The sequence below is a fragment of the Octopus bimaculoides genome, chromosome 28, assembly GCF_046866305.1.
Source record: "Octopus bimaculoides isolate indiv1 chromosome 28, ASM4686630v1, whole genome shotgun sequence".
NCBI classification, from domain to species: domain Eukaryota; kingdom Metazoa; phylum Mollusca; class Cephalopoda; order Octopoda; family Octopodidae; genus Octopus; species Octopus bimaculoides.
In genome coordinates, this window is record NC_142955.1 from 20698461 (window position 1) to 20723086 (window position 24626).

The following is a 24626-nucleotide window of genomic DNA, read 5'->3' on the forward strand; positions in this document are numbered from 1 at the left end:
ATATTAAATATGTATATATTATACACATGCATAATCATTATATACATATATTTCTTTTGTGCGTGTGTGTGTATATTTACCTAGTATTTCTGCCGTTCTAATAACCACTTGGCATTAATAAAATATCATTTATACCTTAGAATACACACATTTTCGACGCTTCTAATAAAAGAAAAATATTTGTTTTCTCACACACACACACACACACATGCTAGTAAGCCACGTGTGGTGTCTCGAAGATAACGACACGATCCCACGGGCAGGAGCCCCTATTAATGGCATCGGATGCTTCAGGTTTTGTATAAGCAGACTAAAATTATCAGACGCCTTCTAACCGGCATTGTTATCAAATTCTCGCCAAGAAGTTTCTAACTGCTGCTCCCGTTTTAGACGCTACATGCCGCAAGCATGGGTTTCCCCATTCATCTATTAGAACCGGAAATAATCCTCACAGGCTTGAAACAACTCAATGAGTTCCCCATTCGCCTTTTCACACTCTGCCAACGGGACTCGTGGAAGGGTAATAACACGTCCTCGCCGACCCACAAGCTCTATCATTTTTGCTTATTTTTTTTGGTTTACTAATTAACTGACCGTAATGATTTTTCTACCTCCTGTCTGAAGAGGTATATGCTCTTCCTTGGGGTTTTTACGCTCAGACGATCCGTTTGTAAGGCTAAGTGCCTTATCGATGCAAAAGCATCGATCACCCTACGACCCTACTCCGAGGCATAAGTCCAGACAGGGCTGTTTATAGAAGACCAGCAGTCGCGCCTGCATTCCAGCCTCCCCAATGGTAAATCAAAGACCAGTGACGTTGCAACTCATTTCTACAGCTGAGTGAACTGGAGCAACGTGAAATAAAGTGTCTTGCTCAAGAACACAACACACAGCCCGGTCTTTGTTCAATGAATTTAGCGCACCAGAAAAAAAAAAAAAGATGGATTTGAACCTGGCTTAATTTCATTTGCCATCACCAACAGATTGAAAATGGCAGCAACTAAAAATGATCAAACACCAGGTTTTTTAATTGATGAAGTTCCATGTTGAAAGGTCCTACAGAATCTGATTCCCAGAACTGAAACAACTGAAGAGGGCCACAAAAGAAATGAAATTACTCAAGGGGGTCTGTGGTTAACAAGGAACCCAGATGGAAACCTGCTGCAGTGGTGATTAATTCACTCGTCGCTGCCCTACCCGGGTGAATCCCATAGGCTGAGAGGAGAAATGGTTGTGACCTCAAGAGAAGGAACGATTTCCAATATTGCACAAATCTTTAGGTAACTCCTGCAATTTCAGCTTAAAGTACCCAAAAAGTAACCAGAAAGGTTCTCTATCAGACAGACCTGTTGTGTTTCAGACTTCCATTGTTTAGAAGCCAGTTGGTGCGTCCCTCAGACATCAGTCTGCTGACCGGCCACATCGAGTGAAGTCCTACTGCCATGTGGTGTGCCTTTGCAGTGCTTCTCCCCTGTTTGTTGGAATTCTGTTTCCTGGAGAAAACAGTTTTTGGAGGGTGTTGAAAGAATAAGGATGGGGTAGGAGAGATAAGAGGAAGGAAACTGCAGAAGAGGGAAACCAAGGAATTGGTGGGAATTGATCTTGGGATGTTGATCCTTAGACAAGAGGTGACCAAAGACCCCTAACTAGTAGTGATACTGTAACGGAGAAGACCTAACCAAATCAGACATATATAGAAAAGAACAGATGATGATGATGGGAGAGTAATTATTACTTATGTGTGTGTGTGTGTGTACCGATGCACAAATACAAACAAATATATGAAGTCTGACCCAAAAGTATCAAAACAGGACCTGCGTCAACCCATACCAATTCTGTATTTGATCTCCTTCCAAGTTGTCCCCTTTTGAAGCCCTACAACACTTTACCAAACATCATTTGCCCTTGATGGAACCATTCCTGCAACTCCTCTTCCAAACAAAGGAAGTGACCAAGAATGCTGCTGCAGGGAAGGTCAGGCTGTGCCAAGTGGCCCCACTCTGCATTCTTCGGTTCCGTTACCATGGCAACAGTCCCAATGCTTTTTGATCAAATCTTGTGCGTGTATCATCGCCTTCATCATTTCTTTAATATGTCCATCTTCATGCTTTGTTGCATTGGACAGATTGACAGCATCCAAAGGCTGCGATAACTGCATCCTACTAAAACGTAGGCTTTAGGATGGTTTCCAAAGCTGAACAGCCTTCCTAATGCCAACCACTTCAGAATGTGTACTGAGTGCTTGTTTTCATGACACCAGCCCCTTAACCTGGAGTAGGGCTGCAGTAGAGAGGAAGGCAACCATAGGCTAGGGGATGAGGAGTTAAAGTACAAGGAACCAAGACACAACAGGATCTACAAGGTTACTCAAATCATTCACACAGATGAGAGTTAGGACACCCCGAGATATTTCCTTTGGAAAGTTATCTTAACAGATGGCAGCTCTGTGAAAATTGCCCCCAAAGGAAAGCAAGGTTTGAAAGGAAGAGAAAATCTCAAAAGTTTCATTTTTATTGTAAAAGGGAAAATGATTCAAAAATGAAGCTTGAAGTTGATAGAATTTTTATTTGATGGTTGATAACTGTCTGTGGATGGTTCAGACGAAACAACACCTTCAGCTGCTACAGTCTTTCCTGTCATCACCAAACTTGTCATCACAAGTCTTTACTGTTATCACTCATCTTTACTGCTGTCACCACACTTGTCATCATTAGACTTCACTGTCATCACCACACTTATCATTACAATCTTTACTGTCATCACGACACTGGCTAAACCGTCAGCATTATCACCATAACTGCTGTCGTTATAATTGTCATCATCATCATAGCCAAATGCACTGACGGTTTGTATGACGTCATAAACAGATGACCACCACCAACAAAATCTGACAATCCATCTACCCAAAATTTCTCCTCAGTTCTTCTTCTTTCTCCGTCTTCGCTTGGTGTTACGACCAGCTGTAGCATTGGTGGTGGTGGTTGAGCTTGATGTTGGAGGGTATGAAGCCGATGAGGGTGGGGTGAAGAAAGACCCCGCACCACTGCCACCACCATCACCACCACTACTGCTGTTATACCTGTTGTTGTTGTTGAAGTGTGGAGGGCCAGAACCATTGGATTGTCGACTCATGTTGAGGAGGTCATGAATGAAGTCATCCACTTCACTTTCCCTGCAAAAATAAATAAATTACATCCTTAAATATATACACAAAGAAGACAGATGAAGAGGAAGAAGATATATGTACGTATCCACACACACAGACACACAGACAGCAGATTGAACAACCATCACCAATATCATTAACTGTCTTGAGCAAGAATCTCTACTTTACCCAGTCCAGAAAGATTTTGTCTTGTTCGTTGTTGGCTCAATCCTATAAGAGACTCGATGTGCATTTGACTTCATATGTTTGAACAGTTTCTTCTGAAAACGCAAACAAATCAACAAATACATTAATAATAATAATAATCCTTTCTAGTGGAAGCACAAGGCTTCAAGTTTGGGAGAAGAGATTAAGTCGTTTACATAGAGCCAAGTGCATAACTGGTACTTATTTAATCGACCCCCAAAAGGATGAAAGGCAAAGTCAACCTCAGTGGAGTTTGAACTCAGAATGTAGTGGCAGATGAAATACTAAGAATTTCGCCCGGCATGCTAATGATTCTGCCAGCTTGGACAGCTGATGAAGAGAGAGATGGAAAGAAGAAAAAAGATAAGAGCAGAAAGAGAAAATGAGATGGGGGGAGATAGACAGAGAGACAAAGACAGGATGAAAGAGAGGGAGAGACACTGAGAGAAAAGGAAAAAAGAGAGACAAGATGACAGAGAGAGAGAGAGAGAGGGGGAAAGAAAATGAGAAAGACAGAGAAAGAAGCAGAAATGGTTGTGGTAGTTACCTGACAAGATACCCACTCTGTTATGTCGTATATGACTCCATCTATACAGGTGTAGTAGTGCCATAAGAAACCCAAAACTGTTGATTCAGCCCAGACATCACCCTGTCATAAACAAGACAACAAACTTAATATTTACAAACACAGCAAACCCACACAATCAGCAATTATGTATCCATATAGGCCAACACTACTGACTACTGTCAATTCCAAATCCTTCTCCAGCCATGATACACACACACACACACACACACACACAGGTAATTGAAAAAAATGGAGTCAACAAGAAGGGGTACAGTTGGACAGTGATTTTTTTTAATCACTACAATTGTTTTGATGCAATGTAGTGATTAAAAAATAAATGTCCAACCATACCCTTTCTTGTTCACTCCATTTTTTTTCAATTATCTATTTGCACACGACAGATGCCCAGATGCAAACCTGGAAGTACATAGAATACTGCTACTGGAAAGCAGAGGGTGAAGTCTGAAGGTGGACGAGCTTTATACTGTACTCTACTACGTTCTCAACAGAATATACCATAACTACATATACATATATATACATACATGCATACACACACACATACATATATATAGGTATGTATATATGTTAAGGTAGACGTGTGTGGACATATAAGCAGGTGTGTGAAGACAAATCTGTATCTATATACACACACACGCACATACGAGGCGTGTTAGAAAAGAAACAGGGTGTGGTCTACAGGAGTGAGGGTCACAAATAGTTATGTCAAATCCAAACTAGAAACCACAACTTTTTCCCTTCAAAATCATCTCCCTTGAGTCTAAAGCCTTTTCCCCTCCATCTCGGGCCACGCTCCCATGCATTCCTGGAAGGATTCTCCCAGGGTCCACATGAGTCTGACTTTGGAATTCGACTGTCTTCCTTTCTTCAGCCTCAAGGTCCAGGCGCTTGGACTCCTGGGTCTTACTCAAAGATCCAGGAGTCATCACCAGTAATGACTCTCCACAACAGAGCCTTCACGTTGGTACGATGCGCTGTGTCCATCACTTGACAGCTTACAATTGAGGAGATATTAAGAAAAGCCCATGGGAAAACATGCAATGGGCTGCAGGGTGCTGAGATTGCAATTATACGCTCCTCTCTTATTACGTCCCACAGGGGTCACAACCTGCTCATCCCCACACCACCCATACCTCACACAGAACCCACAAAATCCTCTTCCTTTTCTCACACACCTTGTACAGAAAGACAAAAGGAAGAAACAAAAGGAAGAAAATACTTTGAGAATGTTCTGAGAATTTTTATTGAAAGAAGCCACTGGTTTCACTCGGTTTCAAAACACAATTTATACCAAAAGAAAAGGAAAAATAATAAATAAAAGGAAATAAAATTTTTACGATGAAATTAATCTCTCATAATATTAGTTTCGGGAGCTTTTTTTCTCTTTAGAAAAATGGTCCCATGACATTGGTATTTTTTTTCGTTTTGGGCGTTGCTGAAGTCAACATTTTCAATTTACTGACTTAATGGAGGTGAAACCGAAATGGCTGTGCCAGGACATCTCAATGAACATTAGGGAGTGCAGTCAGTCACACATGAAACATAATTAAAAGACAGTATCACTTACCTCGTTAGCTGCATGGTTTGTCTTACACGATTGGCAGTAACGAGCACTGTACCAAGGTCGAGAGAGAGGGATTCGCTGGTGCTTGCCTCCACACTTGTCACAGTTCATCATATTAGCTTCCTGAGAAAACACACACACACACAGGATTATATATATATACATACATACATATATATACATATACATATATATATATATATACATACATACATATATATATACATATATATATATATATATATACATACATACATATATATATACATATATATATATATATATATATATATATATACATATATATATATATATATATATATATACATATATATATACATATATATATATATATATATATATATATATATATATATACATATATATATACATATATATATACATATATATATATATATATATATATATATATATATATATATATATATATATATATATATATATACAAGAATAAGGGCAGGGAATCGTCAATTAATAGAATTAACAATTAACAATTTTGCCAAGTAGTTCAGTATGAAAAAACCTTTATCGGTAAAACCATTTATATTTTTTGTTCTATGTGTGCCATAAATATCGCCATCCGTTTAGAGAAAAATTTGTAGTTTAGAATCAGTAGTTCTTTGACTGCTATTTCTAAATTTTCAGTATGTTGGAGAAGCAACTCAATGCTAATCCCTGTATATTTATATATATATATATATATATATATATATATACACACACACATATATTCACATTTCCAACAGGGTGCAAACCCGTCATCAGCTATTTTATTCCTTTCAGGTACAGAAATTATCAAACATTAATTAACAAACATGTAAACATTTAGGTCGGTAGAATGAAAGAGAGGTCTGATGTGATTATGGACACATCCTGCAATGACGATCTGAGCGTTGAGCAAGAGACCCTCCACCCAAAACCTCACAAGCGAGGGACAGTAATACATATTCTTCTGGGTGAGTAAAATGACAACAGGTGTCGGGTGGGAATATAGTTAGCCGAGATATGGACAGGTAAACTAATTAAGGTAGACTGGTTGCGACATATGATAATTAAGTCGAGATTAGCTATAGACAATTCAATAGCAGTTATCTCTGCCTCACAAACAGAATTGACAAGAACATGCCTGCTTCCATGAGTCTGTTCTTCAACGACCGACATCAACTTCACCATCATGGCTGGCAACTTCAATGCTTAGGCTGGCCAAAACGACAACAACTGCTATAGCATAGATGGAAACTATGGTTATAGTTCTAGAAATCGGGAGGATGTAAAGCTCCTGGAGTTCTGTGAGGCAATTGATTCAAGCAATTTCCAACAGAGACTTTATTGAAACCAGCTAATCTCTAAAAGCTGATCCTGACAAAAGGCCGAGATATGTAGCACAATGCATATGTATATATATATGTATATATATGTATATATATAAAACGAGAGAGAGAGAGAGAAATATATATGACTTACCTTCTTAAATTTCTCGTTCAGTTTTTCCAAAAGATCAGCAAAATCTCTCTGCAAATACAAAGACACTTCTTAGTGTTGTCACACACACGCACACACATCCTTTTTAGGATGTATAATTATATCTAGAATATTTTACAATCTGCACGTATGTTTGTGTGTGCATGTGTACTTATGTGTGTGAGTACATAGACAACCTCAGAGGGAGGAACTTTCTTGATGCAATCCCATGGTCATTCATAACTGAAGGGGGTCATTACCCTTACACACACACACAAACGTATATATATCTACATACACATGCACTCTCACAGACAGCTAGATAGATAGATAGATAGATCCATACATACACACACACACACATACATACATACATATACACATATATAGTCAAGTGTTTAAACTCATTGAGACAAGACAAAAAAGGAGGAGAAAAACAACAGTGACACCAACAACAACAACAGTAAGAAGAAGAAGGCAGAGAGGGAGGAGGAGGAGACAGAGAAGACAGAAGCTTTTGTGAAACGTCTTACCACAGCCTGGTGTGATTGTTGAACCTGTGAATCATAGAGTTGTCTCTTGGCCTGCAACAGAGGAGAACAGAGGCGAGTTAGATGCGTCTCTTCTTTACTTTATGTCTCTGACTATATACACACGTGTGTGTGTATGTGTAAATATATATAAAATTATAATTAAGAGTATCTAAGAGGTACCACCATGCTAGAGATAGCAGTCAAAATTTGACTCTAAAACCACTGGTTTTAGAATCAAGTTTTGACTGCTATCTCTAGCATGGTGGTACCTCTTAGATACCCATAATTATAATTTTAATAATAAGGTTTCTATTCCCATGCTGGCCACCTGATATGATCGGCATTTCAAATAACAATCTTCTCCTTATACATATATATACATATATATACATACATATATACACACACACATACATTGTACATACAAATAAAATAATTTTTCAGATGCAGAGTCGCTGTCAGAACAGCAGAAAGATTGGGTAAATTTTCCCTTATAAGGCAGAAAAATTTATCGACAACCAGCCCTGGGACTCAAGCCAGTATCACTCAGAGCCTCCAGCTCAGTGCTTTACCAGTAAGCTATATATTATATATATATATATATATATATATATATATATATATATATATAGAGAGAGAGAGAGAGAGAGAGAGAGAGAGAGAAAGGAGGCCAGTGAAGGAATGGCAGAACAACAAAAAGTACCAGCTGTACTCACAGGTTCTCCAATCATGTCAAAAGCATGGTGAAGTATCTTGAACGCTTCTTCAGCACCAGTTTGGGAATTCTACAAACAACAATAACAACAACATCAGTTTCACAATGTGTGTGTGTGTGTGTGTGTGTGTACTCAAAACGATACATACACATTTATAGACCAGTTTCTAACACAATGTTTGAATAATATATAAATCCTGAAAATGAGTCGGAAATGGTTTTGGAGCTCATAAGACCAGTTTCTTAACAACCTAGCTAAAACCAAAGTCCTAATAAGTAGGAAGGCAGACAAACCACAAACCCATTCAGGTAGATGGCCCTGCTCAATCTGTAGAAAAGGCGTAGGTAGAAACTTCACAAGATGTACCCAGTGTAAGCTATGGACACATAAGATTTGCAGCGATATCAAAGGAAGGCTAACTGGGAAGATAGTTTGCTCTTACCTCTGCTGGTGACAAAGGGCCTCTCGCTCAGAGTAAAAGGTAGACTGTGTGATGCATGTGTACAAACAGCCATGCTACATGGCAGTGAAACATGGGCCATCTCTGCTGAGGACATGCATAAGCTCGCAAGGAATGAAGCCAGTATTCTCCGATGGATGTGTAATGTCAGTGTGCACACTTGACAGAGTGTAAGCGCCCTGAGAGAAAAGTTGGACCTCAGAAGCATCAGTTGTAGTGTGCAAGAGAGGCGATTGCGCTGGTATGGACATGTGGCGAGAATGGATTAGGGTAGCTAGTGCCTCACCCTAGTGGTTGAGGGAACCTGTGGAAGAGGTAGACCCAGGAAAACTTGGGATGAGGTGGTGAAGCATGACCTTCGAACATTAGGCCTCACCGAGGCAATGACTAGTGACCGAGACCTTTGGAAATATGCTGTGTGTGAGAAGACCCGGCTAGCCAAGTGAACCAGCCCACTTATGCGTACCTTTCCTTCATTGGACACTAAACTTTGCTTGCGAAGACCTGTTCAAGCAAGTGAAATCAAAATCAAATCAAATTCGCAAATTCTGACTGGCTTCCGTTGTAGAAACTCTGCCAGATCAGATTGGAGCCTGGTGTGGCCATCTGGTTCACCAGTCCTCAGTTAAATCGTCCAACCCATGCTAGCATGGAAAGCGGAGGTTAAATGATGATGATGATATATATATATATATATATATATATATAAACATATGCATTCATAGGCTTGCCTGTGTGGTAAGAAGTGATATGCAATGACTGTTAGAGAGAGGGGATGGTCACGGATGGAGCATCAAAGTGAAAAGTTCTTACCTTGTCTGGATGAACAAGAATTGCTTGCTTCTTGTAATACTTCTTTATGTCTTCATCTGTGCTCTGGCATTTCAGACCTAAAATACTGGGTACAAACACAGACCAATATATATACATATATATACACACACACACGCACACATACTTACATACATGCACATACATACCAAAATATACTTATATAGGCACACACACACACACACGTGTGTGTGTGTGTGTGTGTGTTGCAGAGATAATCCACATTTCTCGTATATAAGTGTTATAAAGCATTTGAAAATGTTTGGACACATGAATTGCTGTGATGTTTCAGTACTTCATAATCTAACAGGAAATAAAATTTCAAAGGACTACATTTCCATTTGTTTAAATGCAACCAAAATGATCCATTTTTGAAAAGGACAATCGCAGGCAATGGATTTTTGGCAACAAGGTGGTATTGAAAAAAATCCTGAAGACAATAAAAGAAACCACTTTTAATTAGTCCAAGAAACATTCCTTATGTGAAGAAGGTGTTGTTCTGTATTTGGTGGGATTGAAAAGGTTTTATGTATTATGAGGTCTTTTGTTACAAAGAGCTCTTATGTAGAAATCAGATAAATATTGTTTACAATTAAACAGATTAAAAGTGGTAATCAATGGAAAACTTCCAGAATTGCTCAATCAGAAAGGAGTTGTTTTCCTTCAAGACAATGCTTGACCTCGTGTTTCCCAGCAAACTCGGCAGAAATTGGTACAGCTTGACTGGAATGCCCTGCAACACCAACTGTATTCACCAGGATTTGTACGTTCAGATTTCAATATAATTTGATCTCTTATCAATTAGAATTGTTTGAAAAAGTGTCCAAATGACTTGGACAATATCATTATCCAGAATGATGCCAGCTTTTGGGAGGAAGGGATCGTGAAGTTATCTCAAAGATGGCAGATGTGTGGTTGAATAAAGTTGTGTACAAATATCGAAATATTGGTTTTGAATTTTACTTAAAAACCAGAACGAACTTTTGTTGCAACAAATACTTATATATATACACACATATATAGAATGTGTGAGAAAGAGTGAGAGACAATACCTATAAGGGTCTTTTCCACGACAATTCAACAATCTTTGCATAGCTTCTTCACCTGGAAGTAAAAGAGAGCGTGTGAAGGGGTTTAAGACAAACATTTGGTATAGTTATATGAACAGGGCTTGTCCCTACTTCTTCTGGGTCAAGCATCTCCCCCTCCCCACACCTGATTCTCATCCCTAACATCCATGGGACTTCTCTTATCACCTGAGAGCTGAACCAACACACATTGCATCCTGCCTCCATCCCTCCTTCCTTACCCACATTAGGATCCCTACCAATACTCTTCCTACCACTCACCTCTCTCCACATCCTTAACATCTCCCTTATTTGCCATCATTCTCAATGCCCCCCCACCCCCACCCACCCACATCTCCCTCCTCCTACACCTTGCACATCATTCTGCTACTTTCTGATTTATTCTCCTCCCACAACCACTCCTCTAACTCACCTAATCCCCTCCCCACCCCACCCCACCCTTGTTCACCTTCACCCCCCCCATCTTTTACCACCTGTTCCTCCCACCCACCCGCATCACATCTTATGAAAGCATCCACTCTCTCCTCCCATGACCCACCCTCCATAGCCGCCTTGTACCTTGACCGTTTGCTTCGACACCCCATCACATCCTTTCTTTTATCTTCTCATCTGCTCCTACCCACCGATATATATATAAAAAGGGGTTTGCCATATATGTCCCTCGATCTTACATTCAGCACAAACCCTAACCCCTCTCAAATACTTGCCATTTAGCCCAGGCAAGATTTAGTGGTTTGTCCCATCTGAGAGGGCTACACTTTCAACAGCAGATGAGATGGACCCATCCATTACAATGACAACAACAACATGGAAAATGGGAGTAGAACGAGGAGGATGGTGATGGTAACAACACCGTCACATTTAATTGTTTGCCTCACTTCATCATCATCAATGTACATCTTCCATGCTGGCATGGGTGGGACGATTTGAGAGGAGCCAGCCAGGTGGAAGCCTGCATCAGACTTCTCTGTTTTGGCAGGGATTTTACAGCTGGACGCCCTTCCTAACACCAATCACTCAGCAGAATGGGCCAAGCACTTCATACTGGTCAAAGTTAGGCTCGACAACGACAACAACAACAACAACACTCACCTGTAGCGGGAAGTTTGATGTTTTCATCAAGACCAATTCTGTAAGCAAACTTTTCATCCATCTGCTTTCGTTTGCTGCCTCCCTGGGACAGGTGTCTCTTCCAGACATGCATTAAGACCAATGTCCATAAATGGCTGACCACTAATATAAGGACATGCAGCACAGTGGTGACACTGAAGGGTAACAGAGAGAGAGAGAGAGAGAAAAAGAGAAAGAGAGAGATCACAATCATCACCAGCAACACCATCATCAACGGTCAGAATGGTGTTGAGTCACTTGACCGTTAAAATACATGCAATATAGATCAGGTGAGTCAGAGCTAATTCTGGAGCTGCAACCCATCATCATCATCATCATCATCATCATCATTTAACGGATGTTTTCCATGATGGCATGGGTTGAGGAGCAGCTTCAATGAAAACTGTGAATTGAAGAGCTGCACCAGCTTCCCATCTCGTTTGGCACGGTTTCTACGGCTGGATGCCCTTCCTGACACCAACCACTCCAAGTGTGTAGTCAGTGCTTTTCTTTATGTGCCACTCACATGACACCAGCATCGGCCACCTGCTTGAACAGTGCTTTTTACATGCCACCAACATGGGTGCCAGTCGACTGTCACTCGCCTCGGCCATGGTTACGACCACAGTTCCACCAATTCTTTGCCCCAGGCTGCTATTTTTTTCTTTGGAGCAGGAGGAACTCTAAAGGACGAAAAACAATGCTGACCTCACAAGGATTTGATCCCAGATTATAGAGATAAGGAACTAATATTCTTAATCATTCTGCTAATATACAGGGTGTTTCAAAAGTTTATGTCACATTCTAAGAACTCTTGTATCATGAACTACAAATGGTAGCATGATTGAATTGGTGCCATTTAAAAGCTAAAAGTGTCAAGTTTTCTTCTGTGAATTTTAATATTCTTTCCTAAACTATTGAGGAAATGTTTCCTTTTTCTCTTTCTGGGTGCTGACAATATCTTCCCTTATTAACCAACAAAATGCAACTGGTGTTTTTGAGTTATTCCCCTTCGAACAATAAAAACACAGAGGTACACAGCCGAAAGTTAGACAAAGATGGTGACGTGCAGACAGCGAGACAATCAGTGTACTTACATAGCCAATAGTAAGACCATCGTAGTGACAGACAGAGTCCATAGTTGCTGGCCCAGCCAATAGAGTTTCTCGTTAAATAATTTGGACATTTTAGCTGAGAGGAAAAAAAGAAATAATTAGTGGTTGTGTAAGATTGATCTATAGTCAATTGACCCTTTTCATCTGTTTCTCGTTAAACAACTTAATCCTCACTCCCCCACCCCACCCCACCATTCCAATCACAAAAGATTGGCCATTGAAAAGGTGATTACAGTGGCAGTGCTCCAGCATGGTCAAAGCCACTGGGCTGAAAAGGATAAAAGACTATATAGAGGACTCCCTCTATCAGAGTAAAAGACAGACTGTATGATGCTTGTGTATGAACGGTTGTATTCCATGATAATGAGACATGGCCCCTGAATGCAGAAGACAGAGATAAATTAGAGAGAAATGGAATCTGGTGTGCTTCGATGGATGTGCAACATCAGTGTGCATGTGCAACAACAAAGTGCAAACGTGCTGACAGAAAAGTTGGACATAAGAGGAATCAATTGCAGTATGCAAGAGAGAAGACAGCTGCATGAAGAAGTGCCAATCACTGAAAGTAGAGGACACCTGTGGAAGAGATAGGATTATGTGGTGAGGACCGATCTCAGGATGGAAGAGATGTCCAAGATGACCGGCAATATGAGGTTCTTGAGAAGACCCACTCACTTCAGTGAAACCGAGTCTCTGGAAGCACTGTGTGTTCCACCCACATGTAACAATACAATGGTTAGCCCATCTCTCTCTCCGATGTCAGTATGCTTGGCCTATGCTATCCTCACTCGACACAATGTTCCAATAGCTGGGACATTCTAGAAACCTTTTATTATATAAGAAAATTAAATGTCCTTGTCAAGTCTTGCCAAACTGTTGGCCTTTTCTTTTCTGTTTCAATGTATACCTATACTGACTCAAGGGGAAGCCACTTCCAGCTGCCTTGGACAAAGCAGTCACAAAATCACATCTGGAATTTTAGGGGCAAAACGATTTGAGCCTTCAGAGAGCATAGCTATTGGTTGGGAGTCAACCTGATTGACGAAAACTCCTAGTATCCTTTATATATATATATATATATATATATATATATATATATGTGTGTGTGTGTGTGTGTGTGTGTGTATATATATATATATATACATACACATACATACGTATAAAAACATGAACAGGTACAATGAGAGAAAGAGGCAGACAGAGAAAGCATGTAGAGGAAATGAGAAAAGACGAGAAACAAAAGATGCTAAAGGGTCGAGTGGTGGGCATGGATGGAAGGGAGTTTAATGTTGGAGAGATGTGAGAAGGGGTGGGGGAGGGAGGGGATGAAAGAGATAAAGTGTAAAACTTACCGAAAGATGGATAATCAATGCCAAAGAGGAGTCGAGAATGTTGGTGGTGATGATGATGCAGATGATGATGATGGTGGTGGTGTCGGTACGTGCCTTTGTTCCTTGACCTTCCGCCGGACGTCGACTGCGATGATCTGCCACCAAACATATAGGAAGAGTAGTCACTGGAACCATTCCCACCACCACCACCATCGCTGTTGTTGTTGTTGTTATTACTATTGTAGCTACTACCACTGTTGGTTCTACTCCCACCTCCATTGCCTCCGGTTCCTCCTCTACCACCACCACCACCGCTGCTGCTACCACCACTACCACTACCACCACCGCCGCCGCCGCCACCACCACCACAACCACCATTGCCTCCGCTACCAGCGCCATCATCCAGTCTTCCTGACTTGCCTCCACTCCGACTATTATTGTTATAACTGCCACCACCACCACCACCACCACCACTACTACAGCTACTCATGTTCGGGTGGCTATGTTTACCATGGACAACATTATCATTGTTACTATCGCAATGAGTATTACCACTGTTATCATTATGATTATTATTAGCATTATTATTTCTATTATTATTATTATAATTATTAGTGTTGTTGTTGTTGTTGTTATTATTATTATTGCTAGTGTTGCTTGTGTAAGCAGGATGTTGGTGGGGCGGAGCATCCGCGGCGCAGGCAGTGGTGTTGGTGCACTTCTTCAAGTGGCGCAGGTCATTATTGATGTACCCCAAGGACTGCCTGTGCTGCCACCTACCCGGGGACCGTGATGGCATTCCATTGTTTAGTATGTGTGGGGATGGAGTGCTCCGCCGCCTCATGCCACCCTCACCGCCGCCATCACCCAATGGAGACTCTGGCAGTTGTCTCTGTTGGCGACGGTGGCTCTGTCCATCTTCCGTGCTTTTGAAGCCATCCGGGCTGTACTTGGGATGCTGCTGGTGCTGCTGGGGAAGGTGCCACGACCCAGCAAAGGGTGGGGAAGGAGGAGAAGGACTAGTAAAGAGACTGTGGTGTGACAATGACGATGATGATGATGACACGGGTGTTGATATTGCTGCTGAGGAAGATGGCGTTGAAGAGAAGAAAGCAGGAGATAGTGGAGGAGGAGGAGGAGGAAGGGCTGCTGCAGTGAAGTTCTTCTTCTTCTTCCTGCTGCTGCGAGAAGGTTTGCTGCTTGGCCTGTCTGACCTCTCGTACAAAGGCGACACCCTATTCTCTCGCTCCGCATCGCCACCGCCAACACTAGCATCGCTACTGCCACTGCATACAACGGTTCTATCTTTTCTGGTAGTGGATGTTGCTGTTGCTGTTGCTGTTGTTGTTGTTGTTAAGCCCATTGCATTCTCATACACAGGGACATTTGCAAAGGACGCAGATTTTCTCCCATTGTCAATACTACTGTGACCCCTACTTTCAACAGGGGCCGAAGAGAACATTGCACTCGCTGAGGCAGTTGGATTGGGTTGTGAAGAAAGGGAAACACCCAAGCCTGATGCCGACAAGGGGACACTAAAACTGGGTGTTGAGAGGCACGCACCAATGCCAGGCACAGGTGAAGGGGTCATACCAAAACTAGGTGCTGAGAGGGTTGCATGGAGGCCCGATGCAGAAAGGCTTGACGTAGAGGGAGAGAGTGATGCTGAGCTGAAGACAGGTGTCGTCTTCTGTCTCTCTTTGGACAGCTTTGCTACCTGTGAATAGGTACGTCTCGATGAACACACTTCTTCTTTGTTGTTGCAGTTACCACCCTGCTCCGATGTCGAGGTCAGAGGGTGTTTTGGTAAATTTGATGCTGCTGTTGGTGTTGCTGCAGCTGCTACTGATGGTGGTGATGGTGCAGCAGCACTATCGACAAGGAGCTCAGAGTACACAAATTCATTATTGTAAGTCCAAGAATGGACTCGGAGTTGTGGCGAAGCCCCTGCAAACTCTGTTGACATTCCAAGTGGCCGACACTCCTCCTCCCGCATTCGTTGTTGCTGCTGCTGCTGCTGTTCCCATAATTGCATTTGTTGTTGTTGATAATGTTGATGTTGCACAGCATGGTCTTGTTGAAGGAACTGCAAATGCTGCTGCTGTTGTTGTTGTTGTTGTTGTTGTTGTTGTTGTAGCAACAGCTGGTGCAGTACATATGCACGGCTGGCTTCGGCAGACTTCCTTTCACTGCCAATCGCACTCTTGGTCGACGACATACAGTAAAGCGGGAGAGCATCCCCGCAGTGAGTGGGAAGTGGCAGTGGCACCGGGAGCGAAGGGGACAGTGGCGGCAGTGACAAAGGTAATGTTGGAGAGGAAGACGTAGGTAGAGTTGGAGGGATTACGACAGAGACACCTCCAAGCTGTTCTCCCCCATGACATGGCTGAGAGCCAGGGACACTGCCAGTCATAGTGGTGGTGGTCATGGTATGCAGGGGAAGCTGAGCAAAGGCTTGTTGCATCTCCGCAATGGAAATGAATTCCTCGTCCTTGAAACCGTTCTGAAGGCAACAACTATCTCCAGCTTCGCTGCCAACAATGGCCCCAGTACTAATGGGTTGCTCCAGCAAGGACAAACTACAGTGAAGAGGACAACCCAAGCCAGGTTGAGGGTTCATCATTTGGGCTTTGGTTAAGGTTTCACTGGAGACCAAGTTGAGGACAGGGTTGGCTGTGAGGTCGCAGATAGTCAACAGGGGTGCTGCAGACGATGCTGCTATTGTTGTCATGGCAACGGTCGTCAAGGAAGCTTCAGCCACTGTTGACGTCAACGAGGCATTTGTTGTTGTTGTTGTTGTCAATGAGGCACTAATTGCCCTCGTCATGACAGATGAAGATGAATGCGAGGGGATGGCAGTGTTTGCATCCAGGGAGCATGCATTGGCGGGGTGACTGTGACAGCTGTATGTAGGTTGAGCCAAGGGGAACAGAGACATAGTGCCACCAACACTGGTGGCACTACCATCCACTACTACACTTCTGAAACCAGCCCAGTTGATGTTGCTATTACTACTATTACTACCAGAACTGCTGCTACTTGTCAAACTCTTGCTCTTGTCCGTACTCAGATCCACACCACCACCACCACTGTCCAGGCAGTAGGTGTACTCCTCGTGCAGGTGAGTATTCGCTGTGTACTCTTTGCCTGTTGCACAATGTCCTCCCACACCAAACCTGAAGCCAGCATCCCTGTTGTTCACTGTGTCGACCATTGTAGCAGGATCACTGGGGTCTCATAGCCGGGTGATGAAAAAATAATGGCCTGGCAAAATGGGTTGAATAAACCTGAGAAAAACAAGAATAAAAAAACTCATTATAATGAATATATGTTAGAAGGATACCCGGCATTGTCCTGAAAATGAAGCACTTCTCTGTTAGTTAATGATTTGAACTCAAATCTTTGAGGTTCTGCAGAAGATTTACTATCTCAGACACATTTATGACATTTGTTATTTTACAACTGAACAATTTATTTATTTTAGTAAGTAATTTGATTAACATGCAACAGTTACTATGGATACATATTGATTATAATAATAGAATAAACAGGTGTGATTTAAGAGGAAACAGCTGGGATTTACCTTAACTGTGTGAGAGAGAGAGAGAGAGAGAGTGGGAGAGTGTGTATGGGTGTGTGACTGTGTATGTGTGTGCATGCGTCACTGAGTGAGTGTGTGTGAAATATGACGTGTGTATAAGTGACTCTGTGTCTAAGTGACTGTGTGAGTGTGTGCAAAGAAGGGGTGGAAGACGACTTCAGGACACTGAACCTTTCAGACAAGATAACAAAGTACGAAAATGCCTGGCACTTTTCTGTACTTGAGAAAACCCTGTACTCTACAGCAGAACTGTTGAGGCCAATCCACCCTGGGAAGAAGATTGGTCTGGAAGGGTCTTGTGCCAGTGGCACATAAAGAGCCCCCAGCTGCAGGAAGCAAGCCAAAAAAGGACTGGTCCAAATCTGGTGCAGCTGCCCAGCTTACCAGCCCTGGTCAAGCCATCCAACCCATGCCAGCATGGGCAATGGACGTTAAATGATGATGATGACACACAAGGACACATGCAGTGACAGTGTGGGGCTAAATAGGAGATTCAGTGAGACACAATGTTCTTGAGCAAGACACTTTACTTCACATTGCTCTAGTCCACTCAGGTGACAAAAATGAGTTGTACCTGTAATTCAAAAGGGCTGGCCTTGTAACACTCTGTGTAAGACTGAATCCTTCTGAAGTATGTTAAGGGTACAGTGTCTGCGGAGTACTCAGCAACTTACACGTTAATGTCATGAGCGTTTTGTTGATTGAGTCAACTGGAACGTTTGTCATCATGCTCAGACCTTGAGTTACATGCTTACATCTGCTAAATACTGATATATATGTCTATATATATATATAACAGTCATCATCATCATCATCATCATCGTTTAACGTCCGCTTTCCATGCTAGCATGGGTTGGACGATTTGACTGAGGACTGGTGAAACCGGATGGCAACACCAGGCTCCAGTCTGATTTGGCAGAGTTTCTACAGCTGGATGCCCTTCCTAACGCCAACCACTCAGAGAGTGTAGTGGGTGCTTTTACGTGTCACCCGCACGAAAACGGCCACGCTCGAAATGGTGTCTTTTATGTGCCACCCGCACAAGCCAGTCCAGGGGCACTGGCAACGATCTCGCTCGAAAATCCTACAGGAGCCAGTCAGGCGGTACTGGCAACGGCCACGCTCAAAATGGTGCATCTCATGTGCCACCCGCACAAGAACCAGTCCAGGGGCACTGGCAACGATCTTACTTGGCTTGCCGGGTCTTCTCACGCACAGCCCATTTCCAAAGGTCTCGGTCCGTAGTCATCGCCTCGGTGAGGCCCAATGTACGAAGGTCTTGCCTCACCACCTCAGCCCAGGTCTTCCTGGGCCTACCTCTTCCACGGGTTCCCTCAACTGTTAGGGTGTGGCACTTTTTCACGCAGCTATCCTCCTCCATTCTCACCACATGTCCATACCAGCGCAATCGTCTCTCTTGCACGCCACAACTGATGCTTCTAATGTTCAGCTTTTCTCTCAAGATACTTACACTCTGACGGGTATTCACATTGACATTACACATCCAACGGAGCATACTGGCTTCATTCCTTGCGAGCTTACGTATGTCCTCAGCAGTTACAGCCCATGTTTCACTGCCATGTAGCATGGTTGTTCGTACGCATGCGTCATACAGTCTGCCTTTTACTCTGAGTGAGAGTCCCTTTGTCGCCAGCAGGGGTAAGAGCTCTCTAAACTTTGCCCAGGCTATTCTTATTCTAGCAGCTACACTTTCAGCGCACCCACCCCCACTACTAACTTGGTCGCCCAGATAGCGGAAGCTATCGACTACCTCTAGTTTTTCACCCTGGAATGAGATAGAAGTTGTTTCCTGTTTGTTTGCAGTCTTTATTGCACCTGAACATCTGCCACAAACAAAAACTAACTTGCTAGTTAACCTGCCTTTGATGTTGCTGCACCTCTTATGTGTCCATAGCTTGCACCGGGTACATCTTATAGAGTTACTACCTACTCCTTTTCTACATACTGAGCAGGGCCATCTACCTGAAGGGGTTTGTGTTTTATCTACCTTCCTACTTATTAGGATTTTGGTTTTAGCTAGGTTGACTCTAAGGCCCTTCAATTCTAGACCTTGCTTCCACACCTGAAACTTCTCCTCTAGTTCTGATAGTGACTCCGCAATTAGGGCAAGGTCATCAGCATAGAGGAGCTCCCAGGGGCAACCTGTCTTGAACTCCTCTGTGATTGCCTGGAGGACTATGGTAAATAATAGGGGGCTGAGGACGGAACCTTGGTGGACCCCTACCTCTACCCGGAATTCATTGCTGTACTCATTTCCAACCCTCACCTTACTGGCCGCATCTCTGTACATGGCTCGCACAGCTCTCACTAGCCATTCTTCTATCCCAAGTTTCCTCATTGACCACCAGATAAGGGATCGGGGGACCCTGTCAAAGGCTTTCTCCATGTCAACGAAAGCCAGGTACAGAGGTTTATCCTTGGCTAGGTATTTCTCTTGCAACTGTCTCACTAGAAATAAGGCATCAGTAGTGCTTTTACCTGGCACGAACCCAAACTGCATCTCATCTAAATTGATTCGCTCCCTAATTAGTTGGGCTATGACCCTCTCTGTAACTTTCATAACCTGATCTAACAGCTTGATGCCTCTGTAATTATTTGTATCTAAAGCGTCCCCTTTACCTTTGTAGCAGTTGACTATGATGCTGCTACACCAGTCATAGGGTATGACTCCTTCGTGTATCACCTGGTTCGTAATACGGGTGACTAGGCTATAGCCAACACTGCCAGATATTTTGAGCATCTCTGCAGTGATTCCTGATGGGCCGGGGGCTTTCCCGGTCTTCATACTCTTAATTGCTTTATCTACCCTGGTACTATCAACTCGGATAGCTGGTCCCTCTATTGGGTCGACATAAGGCAGGCTCTCTTTCTCCCATTCATTCTCTTTATTAAGCAATCTATCGTAGTGGCATCTCCAGACCTCTTTCTTTGCATCCTCATTTAATGCAAGCGTACCATCATCCATGCGAACACATTTCTCTCCTACAACATCACTATTCTCTCTCCTACACTGTCTTGCAACCCGAAATACCTCGAGTCTTTGGTCCTCACGGCGCAGAACATTGGCAAATCTTTCCTTATCTGCTTCCCCTCTGGCTAAATAAACCTGTCGCCTAGCCTCCCTTCTGGCACATTGGTACAATTCCCTGCTACCACCGTTCTTCCAGTCCTTCCAAGCTTGTTTCTTTTGTCTAATAGCCCTGTCTACCTCCTTGTTCCACCACCACGTTACTCTGGGTTGGGAGGGGACCTTACACCACCCACAAATCTGGTCGTATATTTCTGCTGCTTTTAAATAAAGTATATATAAATATGTTGTTGTACTTGGGGATGGTCATATTGCCAGTTTAGCCAATATATATAGCTGTACTAGCAGAAATACCCGGCTTTGCCTGGGTTAAAGAGAATAATGAAATCTAAAAACGCCGTCTAGACTACGCAACCCTCAACTGTTAGTAGCTACGATACCATATTTCTACATTAATAACTCTCCAATCCATGCCAGCATGGAACATAGACATTAAGTGGAATGCCAGTCTCTCATCTAGGAGGGCCTTGAAATCAATGTTACCAACTGGGGACTATGTGTGTCGCAGTGATAATAAAAAGACCCAAAGGAGGTCTGCAACGAAATAATTTTACTCAACACTTTGCAAGTGAATCAGTGGAGGCAAAGATGCGTCTCATTTACTTGACAATTTATGCACCACATTGCAGAAATCACAATATAAGTATATCTGAAAGGGTAGTCTTACACTGTTGTACCGTTGAATTACAAATAATGCTCATCTGTTATGCTCGGGTTAAAATTTCATCAACATCAAAAATATATGAATTTTCATGGGAGTTATGGCCGTTATACATAGAATATAATTTCCAAATTTCATAAAGATCCATTCAGTACTTTTGACGTAGTTTTGGATAAGAAAACAAATGACTAATGTGTGTGTTTGTGTGCATGTGTATGTGTGTGTGATGGGTGTATATATGTATAGATATCTGTATGCATGTATATATGTATATATGTACATATTACATGTACATCTATATATATATATACATCTACACATATGTATACATATACATGTATGCATATAGATCTATATCTATATATATATATATATATGCATATACGTGTACATATACATGTATATGTATACATATACATCTCTCTTTCTCTCTCTCTGAAAGTATCTGTCATTACAGTATCGAAATGTGATTGTTTCAGTTAGTAGAATAGTTTCATTTTTAAAGTGAAAGTATTTGACATGAGTGTTTTTGTTTCACTTTTGACACGTAATACTTAAATAGTGGAGGAGATATTATGTTGCCGTGGGCTCGAACTCTGCAAGAAGTTAAAAAATTTTTTTGACTAAAACACAAATGGAACCCTAAGTAAGGCATCTGTAAAATTTGAATGAAATTGGCAGCGTAGTTCTCGAGTTTTAGGGATTCACACACACAGACAGACAGACAGACACGCATTCTCATTTTTGTATATATAGATTACATGGATGATAATATTTTCAACGACGATACAACGGTTCCAAAAAGCTTCAATTCTGCCGACTTAGATATATTTAGTCGAATGCTGATATCTACCGTATTGTCTTGATGCGTCATTTTCTACCATTAATAAGACTGTAGGCATGTTTGATGACACGGGTATGCTAGGAAACATACATACAGACACACACCACACTAACACACAATGCGATTATAAGAGACATTATATATATATATATATATACGCATACGTATGAGGGCATAGGCATGTATGTGTATATGTGTGGGTGCATATATATATATATATATATATGAGAAAATGTATTGTAAATACACAAACGACAAGTAAAAACGTATAGTATAATGTATATTGAGTGTAGAAACGGACGGAAGATAGACAGAAGGTCCTTCATTCTACATCAGTTCTCAACCAGATATATATATCTTACATATATATATATCTATATATATATATATATATATATATATATACACGCACGCACACTAGAAGACAAAACTAAAAAGAAAGATCGGTTATAGAAACACACGCAAACATCGTATGTGTGTATATATACATATGGGTGTGTGTGTGTGTGTGTGTGTGTGTGTATGTATATATATATATATATATATATATATATATATATATATATATGTATGTATGTGTGTGTATATATATATATATATATATATATATATATATGTATGTATGTGTGTGTGTGTATATATATATATGTATGTATGTGTGTGTATATATATATATACGTATGTATGTGTGTGTATATATATATATACGTATGTATATGTATATATATATTTATACATATATATATGTATATATATATATATACGCACATACTTATATATAAAGCTGTTTGTGTGTGTGTGTGTGTGTATGTATGTATATATACACATATTTATATATATAAAGCGATTTGTGTGTGCATATAAAATGCAAAACACTTACAGGAAAGATGTTGTTGTTGCTGTTATGAATCACGATGCGTTACAAAGGCCGAACGGTGGGTATTTAAGATAAGCTTGTCTTCAGACACTAGGTTAATACTGCAGTGGCAGTGAAAGCCACACTCCACTGCAAAATCACACTGCAATGGCCTGAAATTGTGAATTAGAAACTGGTTAATTGGACACTACACGGCCATGTTGTAAATGAATTAAGTGGCTTAGTGAGGTGGTAGGAGGAGAGGTACAGAAAGAGTAGGTAGCTAGTAAGGGAGGGTGTTTCCAGGGTGGGGAAAAGAGTAGGACATCGCGAGAGAGAGTGATGGGGGGAATAGTGAGAGGTTAAAGCCTTACTGATAGCGTGACGTGGTAAGAGGAACAAACGGAGGAGAGTTTACGTGCGGAGTAAATAGCTGGTGAGAGAGAGAGTGCTGGTTGTTAAAGGTGGGGGGAAAGAATAAGACGTTGTGAAAGAGAGTCGAGAGGAATAGTGAGAGGTTAAAGAGTTAATAGACAGCATGAGGTAGTAGGAGGAACAAGAGGAGAGAGTTACGAGCGGAGTAAATAGCTGGTGAGAGAGAGTGGGTTGTTAGGGGGAGAAAATGTAGGACGTTGTGTGAGAGGGATAATTGTGTCGGTGGAAAGGATTATAGGAGGAGAGGCAGGGGCGGAGTAGATGGCTAAGAGAAAGGGTTGTCAACTGGAAGGGGAAGGGTGAATAGCGATTAGATTGAGTAACGTGGTAGGAGTTGATAAAGAGAGAGGGTGCGTATGTGGGGGTGTGGGTGTTGTCAACGACATAGTAGTAGTAGGAGGAGGAGGAAGGGAAGAGTTACAGGCGGAGTAAATGACTAATGACAGAGGGTTGAGTGATGATAGCGACAGTAAAAATTATAGATGTCAATGTGGTTCCGGGTTCAGTCCCACTGCGTGGCACCTTGGGCAAGTATCTTCAACTATAGCCTCGGATCGACCAAAGCCTTGTGAGTAGATCTGGTAGACGGAAACTGAAAGAAGCCCGTCATATTTGGCTGCTCTGCATTGACAAGGGGCAACACCCTGAAACTAGTCTGCAGATGCCAAACCAGCAGGGGGACACTGCTGACCTCCCCTGTTCGAAGGTTATAAAGGACACAGGTTTCGTGTGTCACATAGCTAGCTAGAGGCGATGGCTTCTTGGAGCTAATTCACGGCAGCTTTCGTCCTAATTTTGGGACTGCCATGTTGGCTTGGCGATAACTATTAATTTCCAGTACCGCTGCCGTAGTCTCCTTTAGAGAGACTTAGAAATATTAATAACTCTCTATATATATATGTATATGTATATAAAGATGAGAATGTGTGTCTGTGTGAATCCCTAAAAC

General features: G+C 41.9%; 1 protein-coding gene across 1 annotated transcript; it reads right to left on the bottom strand.

Moving 5' to 3' along the window:
• Positions 1 to 2495: 2495 nt before the first annotated feature.
• Positions 2496 to 23480, bottom strand: LOC106883102 (uncharacterized). Its single transcript, XM_089344139.1, has 13 exons — positions 23267 to 23480; positions 14193 to 17458; positions 12823 to 12916; positions 11708 to 11880; positions 10580 to 10631; positions 9510 to 9594; positions 8237 to 8305; positions 7521 to 7571; positions 6991 to 7038; positions 5509 to 5628; positions 3900 to 4001; positions 3335 to 3426; positions 2496 to 3172 (listed from the first exon to the last, which is right to left on the bottom strand). The coding sequence occupies exons 2-13, from the start codon at positions 17383 to 17385 to the stop codon at positions 2917 to 2919; spliced, it is 4335 nt and encodes a 1444-aa protein (XP_089200265.1). The 5' UTR covers positions 17386 to 17458; positions 23267 to 23480; the 3' UTR covers positions 2496 to 2916.
• Positions 23481 to 24626: the final 1146 nt, after the last annotated feature.